Raw genomic sequence first — 12,260 nt, 5'->3', positions numbered from 1 at the left:
GTTACACCTCTCTTTATCTCCTTGCACTGGCTACCGGTTGCGGCTCGCATCAAGTTCAAGACATTGATGCTTGCATATAGAACAGGCTCAGCACCCGCCTACTTCCACTCACTACTACCAATCTACATCCCCTCCAGAAGTCTGAGATCCGCTAGTGAGCGATGCCTCAAGGTACCATCACAGAGAGGCTCAAAATCCTCTCTTTCCAGAACATTCTCATTCACCACTCTTGGCTGGTGGAATGATCTTCCCACCCCTATCCGGAATGCTGAATCCCTGACAATTTTCAAGCGACAGCTGAAAACTCATCTCTTTCGAAGCTACTTGACTTCATCATAATAAAAAAATTATCTCTCTTTATTTATTCCTTCTCTTTCTAGCTTGTACTTATTAGAACAATGTCTAAGAACTTGATATTACAACCACTTCCTGTGTCTGTTTGCCTCTTTAAGAAGAATCGCTTTATGTATCCTCCAATTGTAAGCCGCTTTGGATAAAAGCGTCTGCTAAATGACTAAATGGAAATGTAACATCTCTTTGGATTTGAGACTTTAGTCTTTGCAACTTTACAGATCTTCTTTATGCACCAAGAGCTTGTAACACTCCAAAGAGAAAGGAAAAATTGAAATCGCATCATATGACCCCTTTAAAATGTTGATTACTTAATTACTTCCTCCCAATAAAAAGGAATTAAAAAAAAAGTGTATCAGTAGGCCTATCGTTTTAATATAAATAACAAGACAAGATACACTTAAGGCTCGTAGAAAAGCTGTTACTGGTTTTCAAAAGCCTATCAGGAGCAGCTGATCCAGGCCTGGTTCTACGGGGGTGATAGAGGGTGCTAAGCACCCTCAAACGAAATCAAAAGCACCCTCAGTTAAAACTGTATTAATTATTGAATATTTGGCAAACTATCCAGTGCATTATGGTTTGCGCTCTGGAGATCGATTTCTATGTCAATGTGTTTTTGCAGCGTTGAGCAGTATAGCCAATCATAGACATATCTGTTGATTTCTTGAATCAATGGCGTTTAAGTTAGAATCCACTCACCGCTCAAATCGCCGGAGTTTTTGTTCTGGTATTGTGTTCAGCATGAATCATCTCATTATAACAAAGTGTTGACGCGTTGTGCAGCGTATAGAACTTTATTGATAATAACGTATCTTTGTGAGATTGTGATGAACTAAGATGAGTGACAGCTTTTTAGTGATTATGAGCGTTCTTTGCGCCATAGCAACGGACACCTATATATATAAAAGATCTGTTATACTTCAGATTGAGGAACACATATTCACTATTAACTAAGAGGTTTTACCTCAATAAACTCCTTGCTGCTTATTGATAGTAAGGTAGTTGTTTGAGGTTAGGTTTATATTCTGAGGGTTAAGGGATATGGTCATGCAGAACAAGGCATTAATATGTGCTTTGTAAGTACTAATAAACAGCAAATATGCTAGTGCATGCTAATAAGCAACTAACGAATAGTGTTCCCCATCTAAAGTGTTACCAAATATTCATATCAATGACATATCTTAACAAATAATTTGTTTTTTTTGTTTTAACATTACAGAGAAAATGACTTGTTTAAGTGAAGAATTGAGGAAAATTGATAAAATCATCAAGAAAAGCATCTTAGTTGAAGACAGTAATCCTGCTCGATACCATCTGAAAGCAGAGTCTGACAATTTGGATCAATTTGGACCATATAGACAAATAACCTTTGGAGAGAGAGACAAACAGAAACCACATAAAACCATTCTGATGGCTGGAGAAACAGGAACAGGTAAAACAACTCTGATCAATACGATTATCAACTACATGTTGGGTGTTCAGAGAAAAGACAAGGTTTGGTTTGAGATCACAGATGATCAGAGTGACCGAACATCAGTTCACAGTCAGACCTCCAGCATCACTGTTTATGGGTTTTATCTAGAAGATAGTCCAATCCATTTAACAATCATCGACACTCCAGGATATGGAGACACACGTGGAGTTGAGCTTGATAAACAGATTGCTGTGAGTTTGTTTAGTTTAAGTAGATTTGATGACTGTGTCCATGAAATAGATGCAGTGTGTCTGGTGATTATGGCACAACAAAATCGACTCTCTGACAGACTCATATACATATTTGATGCTGTTCAGTCTCTATTTGGAAATGATATTACTGAAAACTTTGTCTTGCTTTTCACACACTCATCTGGTACTCAACCTAAAAATGCTCTGACGGCTGTTAAAGCGGCTAAAATTAAGTGTGCAGTAAATGACAAGAATCAGCCTGTGTTTTTCCTGTTTAACAACTGTCAGTCAGACGCCGCTGATGAAGAATATGAAACGATACAAGAACATGCATGGAATCTCAGTTTCAGAGGAATGGCAGGATTGCTCAAGTTTCTTGACGACATAAAACCAAAAACCTTGAAAGTGACTCAAGATGCTTTACAAGAATGGAAGCAGTTGGAGGCAAATATCTCCAATCTACAATCACGAGTTCAAGAGATGAAACAAAAAGAAAATCAGCTGAAGCAAACTCAAGCAGCTCTGGAGCAGAACAAAGAACTTGTCAAAAACAATAAGAACTTTGAGTATGAAGTTGAAGTGCCCTACAAAGAGAAGGCTGATATTGATTATTCTCTGGCCAACATGGCGATGTGCTGCACCGTCTGTGAGGAGAACTGTCATTATCCAGGATGCTGGTGGATCAGTGGTCTCTCGTGGTGCAGCGTGATGAAAGATAATCACTGTACAGTGTGCACTAATAAATGCCACTACAGTGAACATGTCAAGGGAGCAAAAATGTATGTAGCAAAGACAAAGAAAGAGAAAAGCACATATGAAGATTTAAAGAAGAAATATGATGACAAAATTGGGGATGGTGAGTGTGTGGTCAAGAAGCTGGAAGAAGAACTGCAAGAATTACAGAAAGAGAAAATAAGGCTTGTGAATGAAGCTTTTCACTCTATTAGAGCTCTGGAGAAGATCGCCCTCAACACTGATTCACTGTTTAGACTTCTACACCTTGATTTTCTGATTGAGAAGTTAAAGGAAATAAATGAACCCGAAAAGGCCAAAACACTGGAAAACATTAAGAAGGGAGCAAAATAATAAAATGGAGTTCTGGTACACATACAGTGATTAAAAAAGAAATAAAGTGACAAGAAATTGTGTTTTTCCATGAGATATAGGCCTACACCTATATTTCATATAATGATTATATGCATGAATTGTGACTACAGTTTTCCTATACATAGTGGTGAAAATGATTTTTGCAGATAATGTAGTTCAACAGTTATTGTGTGTTCTGACTCACATTGCTTTTGTTGTGTCACTTAGTGAATAAGTGCTTCTGGTGATGCTTATGTAGAATGAAATGAACTTCTGTTGGGGATACCAGAAATCATACTCAAAATACATTTTTAATAAATTAAAAAAATGTATTGTAACGTGTTTGTTTGAATAAGTAAGAAAACTATTTAACTAAATCCTGCTTGTGCTTGATGAGTGTTGTCAATAATTATTCCAAACATATTACTCTCTCCTTGTGTCCTTTATACAGCAGGGGTTCAATGCAAAATATGCAGTAACAGAAATTATGTCCAGAACAATAACTGGAAACAATACATACTTGTGACCCTGGACCACAAAACTTCAGTGCCATTTTTTTTTTCAAAATTGAGATGTATACTTCATCTGAATAAATAAGCTTTCCATTGATGTATGGTTATAGGATAGGACAATATTTGGTCGAGATACAACTGTTTGAAAATCTGGAATCTGAGGGTGCTAAAAAATATAAATATTGAGAAAATCATCTTTAAAGTTGTCCAAATGAAGTTCTTAGCAATGCATATTACTAATAAAAAATTAAGTTTTGATATATTTACAATAGGAAATTTACAAAATATCTTCATGGAACATGATCTTTATTTAATAGCCTAATGATTTTTGGCCCATACAATGACCCATACAATGTATTTTTGGCTATTGCTACAAATTAGGGATGTGCATCTCATGACTCAAGCCGATACGATACTCATCTCGATGCATAGCCAACGATACGATACATTAAAGATGCATATGAAGCAGCTACCGATGCGATGTGATACGATTCACCCCTGTTACGATGCAGTGCGATCCGATTCAAAACAATGTGATTCGATTTTCATATCGGACAGGGTCAACCACAAATGCCTCTCCGCCGCCACCAGAGCTGCCATGGACCGCCCAATAGCACGGGCGGTCTACTTGGTGGCGCGAAGGGCTAGATCAGCGGTTCTCCTCAGTTCTAAAATGTCATCTGCTTTGACTTGTTCGCCTTCATCTAGCTCTTTTAGCAAGTCGGACTGGTACGCCTGTAACACTGACATAGTGTGCAGACACGCACCAGCCTGACCTGCTGGGCGCGGAGGTAGCGACCTGGCCCGCAGAAAGCGTTCATCGAGTTTGCTTCTCTGCGGCTCAGTCCGTTTCTCTGCGGGCCATTCGATGTTCAATTTGGCATCCGCACGAGTAACTACCTCCATTAGCTCCTAGCTGGAGCTTATATTGGATGCTTGTGCACTTTGGACAGACAACAATAAATAAAACTCACAGAACATAAATCGTGACCGACACACAGAGAGAGCTTCGCTGAATGACAGAAAGCTAGCGCCGGCGGCACCTCACGTGCTTTTAAAGCTTCCTGGTCATGACGTCACCCGCCGCGGATGTCTCGCCCATCGTTTGACTGATTACACATATGATTCAGAGCTTGGTATCGCTGAAGGCGTTCCCCTAGCGTTTTCCGACGCAGCTCGAGTTCCCGAAGGGGAACCCAATGATATTAATACTCTCTCACATACTATTAGACTTTTTTTTTTATTTATTTTTTTACAGTTTCTAGCCATGCAGCCTTTCTCTCTGGTTGTATTACAGCTGTACCTTTTATAGTTTGCAGAACAGATAGCAGGACATTAGAACATTACAATCTAAAATTGCTCTTTAAACCATTAAAATAATAAATTAAAAGTTAAAATTACTGAATTAAAAAGGAAAATAAATAATAAAGAAAGTGACTATATTTTACTTGCTATAAGAAACATATATTAACTCATCTGAGCTTAGTAATTACTGAACTAGCTTACATTTGATTGATCTATTACAATAGTAATACACTTACAGTTACTGCTATCATAAAAATACACTTAAATGTAGGTTTAAAATTCTACAAAAGACACATTTAATGTCCAACAACAAATATTTTAGCAAAATGTATATTTTTATTTATTATTAAATTGCGCTCCTATCCGATTGCACTCAGTCTGTTTAGCGCGCATGCGCGCAACAGCGCTCGTTCTGTCGCGTGCCATGCCCACTCCTGACAGCAAAATGAATATGTTTGCGTGACTTTCTGACATTTACAGATGAAAAAAATATACCTGTGACATGTCAGCTATGCACTGAGGAAAACACAACGTCTCAAATGCATTAAACAGCACAGATATATTCGCTGTTTGCGATGGTGGATCGATTTGATCCATGATCGACATTAAGGGTTGCTTAAAGGGGTCATCGGATGCCCATGTTCCACAAGTTGATATGATTCTTTAGGGTCTTAATGAAAAGTCTGTAACATAGTTTGGTTAAAATTTCTCAATGGTAGTGTAAAAAACACCTTTTTTACCCTGTCAAAAAAAACTCTTTTTAGAGCATGCAGATTTGTAGCATTTTCCTTTAAATGTTAATGAGCTCTGCTGACTCCGCCCCTCTCTTCTGAGCTGCTCTCAGGAAGACTGTTTACTTTAGCTGCATTCATGTGAAACTTGTTAATTAGCACATTATTAGGAAAGGCAATTTGCAACGATTCGTTAAAAAAACTTTACACTCATTTCTTCTGTAGGTGAAGCTGGATCACGAATGATTCGCGCGAACATAAATGCATTTATGTAGATCGAGAGCGCATTCCCTTCAGAAACAAACATAATCCACTGCGTCTTCAGCGGCTCAGATGTTGGGAGTAAATGGCGACTTACATCCAACAACAGAACACCTCAATCGCTTAGGAGTCATTCTTGTCTACATCTGCTCCGGCGGTGAAACAATGGTGGACTGATGACAGTCACTCAGGGCAGAGCTAAGGTAAGATGCCAGTCCAGTCTGTGCTGAAATGCTACTGTCAATCAAACTATCATTGGGGGGGGGCTGTGTGTGACGTCACACAGACAGGCATCTGAGATTGGCTCGATTTGAGAAAGGGGTAAAGATTTTAATAGATAAAAAAAAAAAAACACTGAGTGGATTTTTATCATTATAGGGTAGTTGTGTACACACACTGCCAACACACATTTCAGTTCAAACAACTTGTAAAAGTGCATGTAGCATTCGATGACCCCTTTAAGAGTAAACATGCACAAATTAGTGAGATTGTGTGAAGTTAATTTGTCATTTATGGAACCGCTTTAGCCCCGATTGATTTGTTAGGTTATTTCAAGTCAGGTTTTGGACTTTAATCCCAGTTTTTCCTTGGGTCTCCGTAGTGTTGTGATGCGTCACAGTCATGCAGCAGCAGTGATGAGAAAACGCACTTGAGAAACAGTTTAGAGAGGAGAAATCAATCTACATATTAAATATTGGTTACAGATTATTGGTCACTTTTCTAAACAATAAAAGTATAGCGCATCCACTAGTAATTATATATTAATAAATCGTTTTATACCGATGCAAACATGTTAGAAACGATGCATCGTGATATAAATGTCAACTTGTAGACGATGCACACTTTTTAAAATGCATCGCATCGTTAACTTTTTATGCCGATGCACCGAGCGAATCAGGGAATCTTCTCATCCCTACTACAGATATACCCCTGAGACTTAAGACTGAGTTTGTGATCCAGGGTCACATTTTGTCATTAATCGTTTTATTATACTTATTTTAATGAATTCATATTATTTTTTAGTCTGACTATGCTTTGATGTGCAACACAGAAATAAATTTAAATTGCGACAGAGATCTGTTCTGCATATAATCACAATAATGAAATTAGCCAAAACTCTTCTGAGTTTTTCTCCACCATATGTCGCATAACTAAATAAAGCACGAGTGCGCTCTAATTTAGCCGAGATGTTATTGGGATGGACACTTAATGGACAATATTTCTTAGTGTTTGATTTTACCAATCACCACACGAAGAGACATAACTTTAGAAATAAGGACACCTATTTACAGGAAAGGTTTTATTTACTACAACAATCTTCGAATGTTGTGTATTACAGTTTTTCTCAGTCACTTTGGTGCATTTCTCGAATCATCCTTAATATTTGCAATGAAATATGTGCATTTCTCAAAACAATTTGTACAAACAGCACCACACAATGGATTTCCTGCAAAAGCCTGTAACTTACTCAAAATCTTTAGTTCATCTCTCAAAAGTAAGTATTTATGTCAATGAACATATCAGTGTCATCAGAATGAAAAGTCCTTGTGTCATTGTTCACAAACAAGATAGCCACAATACTTAGTCATGTTGTCAGTATAATAGTGCACTCTGTTAGTATTACCTGATGTAAACTATGGCAACAGTTTGGATGACAATTACTGTATTGAAATGCAGAAGGCCGCACTTTTTATGCATGCCATATATCCATTTCAAAAGTACAAATTTACACGTTACTGTACGTGGGATATTGATTGAAAGAGACTGGATAGGATTCACAGTTACACTTTACTAGTGGTCTGACAAAAAAAAAAAAAACATCACAATATCATTGTGATAGAGAAAATAAATATGGGCAGAAAGGCAAACACAGGAAACACTCCTTAGGCAGAACTTTACTTTTACCTGCAGCACTGTATGAGGAATTGCAGTGCAGTCTGTCTACACCTCCTGACGTGCCACAGATTCTCATCTACATCACAACGAATATCTTCCCTTGCAATGCAATGTGGAATTGGAGTCAAGTGAACCATCTCACAGCTTTATATATGTGGATAAGGCTGGCTTCAACCTGACCAAAAGCAGAAGGTGTGGTTGAATTGTCATGGGCCACAGAGCTACTGTTGATTTGCCAGGCCAACGGGGAGGAAATATCCATTGTCAGAATTTGTTACTCTTGAGTTGTCCTCTGTCTATATGCTTTCCAATTGAAGGTTCATGAGATGCACCTTCAAGCTATTTCAGAGAACTAGTTTATCATTAGCTGATCTACATTCTCTTCATTAGTGAAAGTCAAGATTCACCTGTACAATTCATTGCAAATTTACAAAAAGTCTAATAGAAATGTGTAGAAAATATGCTTGACAGTTTATGACAACTAGATCAACCATTTTGCATTTAATGACTTGTATGATGAACTAATGACTAGATGTTTTGGGGGGTAAGACTATTGCACAGAGAACTATATAATACATTTTGAGCAACATTACATTAGCAACTGATAATGCAGGAAACCGCAGACAAGTGTACATAATCAGTTGCAACTGATGAACCATGGCATGAATGTACCAAAGCAATCGCAACTTGTTCAAAAGAATGAGAAACTGCTTTTATGATGTGCACAATTGACTAGATGATGTGTAGGTTGAACAAGTAGTTTTGAGAATTTCATTTCTGATCTGAGAAATGCACCAAAGCGACTGAGAAAACTGTAAGGTAACAACAGATTCAAAATAAGGTTTAATAGCTTAATATAATTTGTTTTTTGATCAGTAACAAAGCATAATACTAAGCAGAAAAGCAAATACATTGTACATCAGACATAAAGAGCAAACACGTATAATAAAACTTAAAAGTATATAGAAAAGGGTAAAGGAAAAGATAATCAATTCTATAATAAACATTTACACAGATTTCAAAAACCTTAGAAGTTTAGAGTTTCTTGTTTTCATATTTCAAAATGTACAGCTCAGTATCCGTGTTACAGAATGTAGTAGGCCTATACAAAGGCTTTTTCTGCTTTGTAACTATCAAACTTTTCTAACAGCTCACTTTCGTTCGGAAGTTTCACTATTTGCATGTGCAATTGTAATTTCCCCACATGGGACTAAGTGGCAGTGTTTCCACACAGTTCAACAATCTCTTTAAATTGTGCGACTTAAACAGAGAAGTGTTAATACTGTCATTGCTCCTTCTGCAGTGTTCTTTTTCTGTGCTGATAACCTGTTTTCATTGTGAAACATTATTACACTTTTAAAGCTTTCTTTGCTTTATTTCCAAGACATAACAACAGAGAAAAATAGATTATTATTATTTCCGAGATTGATTCATACAAATATTTAGTAAGATCCTAAATGATCTTTGGATAAACATTTATAACTGATATCTAAACAATGATCTATTATACAGTCATTTTAGGAACCTAAATACCTGGGAAACTATCAAAATTGTTGAGGTAGTTAATGATAAGAACACACATTTGTGGGCCTGAACATTATTATTGTGGTACATTTTGTGTGTGTGTTTTGACAGGAATCTTGCAGACCCTCACAAACTGGTTTTGTAAGGATTCAGTTGTAATGTGACGCATCTGTTGTTGTTGCCATGGTGAATTTAAAGAATGGTCACCCTATATAAGGTGGCTTTACCATTCCATCTCTGTCCCGTTCCATCGTTAGTACAGACAACTTTAACAGACACTGTAAAAACCTGAACAAACAGTTATGTAGAAAAGAATGTCTTATTGGTCACCAGCAGTCACACATGCTTCAACTGCTGAATGATCTTTGACTAGTATTCCTGTATACTGTGCTGTCAAAATAAGACTAGAATAAAAAATTGTGATAGTTAGAGAACATTTAAAAACAATGCACAGTGCACACTTAAATAATAAAATATTATTGTGAAAATGATGTTTTATATATTTTATACACATAATGTATTTAATTGATGTGACGTGTAGCCAAGTGTGGTGTCCCATACTCGGAATTTGTGCTCTGCATTTAACCCATCCAAGTGTACACACAGCAGTGAGATATTAATATGTATAATAAGATATGTAATATGTATGTGTGTTTCTATATATCTATATCTATATGTCTACATAAATATTTTCCACCTTCAAAAGCACAAATTTCCATTGCTGGCTGGTTTTGTGAATACAAGCAAGTGACTCGTTAATTAAAGGTAAAATAAATAATTATGATGAGTCAGAAAAAGACTTTATTGTAACATTTTGATCATGTGTATTAAATGACTATTTTCACTTGTCTCTTGTGGGTTTCCATGGGAGACTCTGCAGGTGAATTCTGGTCTGTTTGCAGAGAGATTCCAGAATGGGTGTGTTTGGGTAAGGAGCCTCTGTTTCCCGCTCACGCTCAGCCCATACAGGAGCGCCGGGATCAGTGAGCTCACGGATAGGCCTACGCCATCCTGCATCCTGGATGTTCTCCGCTGATACATCCTCTCACTTACGGATCTCAAGGGTCCTCACTTCATCCCACCTCTCACGGTTACCATGATGACCGATATAAACACGCTACTCACAGTGCATTGAATTATTCACAAGCATGACATTATTACACGTTTATTTTCAAAAACACTTCAACAGGTGAATCTCGTTAAAACTATCAACCCTATTTAAAAGGAAAAATCAGTTATATTTTGCATAAGGAAAATTAAGCTTATTTTTGCATTTTGGCATTATTTTCAGTACAATTAAGCAGATTCCATCCACCAATTCTACTGTATTATTGTAAAAAAAAAAAAAATACAATTGTAATACATCATTGTCATATTTGTTGTATAGAATTTAATTTATGCTCATTTATAAAAACAAGAGAGAATTTCTGCTGAACTGTCATGAAAATAATATAATAATGCAAATGTACAAAATGGCCTTAAAACCCTGCATTTTTAAGCAAAATATAATTTTGTATTTTTTCTTTTGATTTCTGGATTAAAATATGACTACAGCATTTATTTGTAAGATTTGTATTCAGAAAGACATATTCAACATTCTTAATGGTTGTAATTATCTTGTTTACGTTGTGAAAAATGTCAGACGTTTATGAGGTTTTCATGTTCTACATCGAAAGCATTGAGGTTTATTTGTTCCGCTCCCTGTGTAATGTAAAAAGTGCACTCATTTTTATGGATGTAAATATTTGACACCATCAACATTTGATGTCACATTTCAGCTTTTTAAAATTTTATGTACAGCACAAAACATTAACACAATATGAAATGAGCTCAGTCTCTGTCTAGACACCAGCATACGTGCCATTGTAGAAGAAAGGCTTGTCTGAGACACAGTGACCTACGACCTCTGGAGTCCATCTCTGAACCTTTGGCTGGCCCTTCTCATCGGGTCGCACGATGACCGTGCTGTGGGACGCGAGCGAGGGATCCTCGTCGAAAAAGTTGAAGGGACGCAGGAAGAATCCCACCGTGTTTCCTGGAGTCGCTGTGTTGGGAATGTCTTCAGAATGAGGAATGTGTAAGAATCCCACCGTCACCCAGGCAACCAAATCCTGTGAAAAAAAAATATATATAATTGTCAACTGAGTATTTTTTGATTTTTATATATTTTTGTTTATCTAGTAGTTTACCAATTGCTAGTCAGGGTTATTATCATAAATTAAAAGCAAAACTATTTTAAAAAATTGTGTTAATTAAAATACAATAAAAAAAACTAACTAAAAAATTTAATTTAAGTTGAAATACTAAAATGACTAAAACCAAGACTGAAAAAAAATATATATATATAGACATATATAAAAAACACACAGATTACAAATTACTAAAACTTGAAGTAAAATAAAAAAAAAGGAAAATCTAAATGAAAACAAATTCAAAATAACGAATAAAAACTATAGTAGTATATTGATACTAAAATAACACTTTAAATAAATTTAAATTTTAAATTTCACTTTCAAATTTAAATAACACAAAAGTGTTTTATTGACACTGATTTAAGTAGAATTATTATTTGTATTTATTTTTTATTTTTATTTTTTATTTTTGCTGTTCCTGTTGCTATGTGGTTCACAGCTTTGGGCATTTGGAGTTAAAATAAGTTTGATTGATGTTTCCATTTATTTTATTCTTTTTATATCTGTTTACTACATTTTGGGTATTAGTATATTTGGGTAGTATCTGATTAAATTTCTGGTAATCTAGCAGTTTGGCATCTCTTATCAGTGTAAAGCAAATTGTGTATAGTTACTATTCAAACACAGTAATTGCTGTCCAAATATTTTGAATACATGGCTATAGTTTTTTTGTCATCCGATTTTATTTATACACCCATTTAAATACTGATTATGTTGGCTTTGTGTCTACTTTCTAG

At 36.1% G+C, this 12,260-nt stretch overlaps 2 protein-coding genes across 2 annotated transcripts in view; one reads left to right on the top strand and one right to left on the bottom strand.

Annotated features, from left to right (window-relative positions):
• Positions 1–3,102, top strand: part of LOC107574284 (uncharacterized) — a 6,996-nt gene extending 3,894 nt beyond the window's left edge. Inside the window, exon 2 of the mRNA XM_016260729.1 lies at positions 1,602–3,102. Coding sequence (XP_016116215.1) covers positions 1,602–3,102 — 1,501 coding nt within the window. The remainder of the gene's footprint in view (positions 1–1,601) is intronic.
• An 8,070-nt stretch (positions 3,103–11,172) lies between these two features.
• Positions 11,173–12,260, bottom strand: part of LOC107574283 (amiloride-sensitive amine oxidase [copper-containing]-like) — a 3,307-nt gene continuing 2,219 nt past the window's right edge. Inside the window, exon 3 of the mRNA XM_016260728.1 lies at positions 11,173–11,442. Coding sequence (XP_016116214.1) covers positions 11,173–11,442 — 270 coding nt within the window. The remainder of the gene's footprint in view (positions 11,443–12,260) is intronic.

This window comes from Sinocyclocheilus grahami, unplaced genomic scaffold (assembly GCF_001515645.1).
Source record: "Sinocyclocheilus grahami isolate Dianchi unplaced genomic scaffold, SAMN03320097.WGS_v1.1 scaffold2168.1, whole genome shotgun sequence".
Lineage (NCBI taxonomy): Eukaryota > Metazoa > Chordata > Actinopteri > Cypriniformes > Cyprinidae > Sinocyclocheilus > Sinocyclocheilus grahami.
This window is presented reverse-complemented; position numbering and strand designations above follow the sequence as displayed.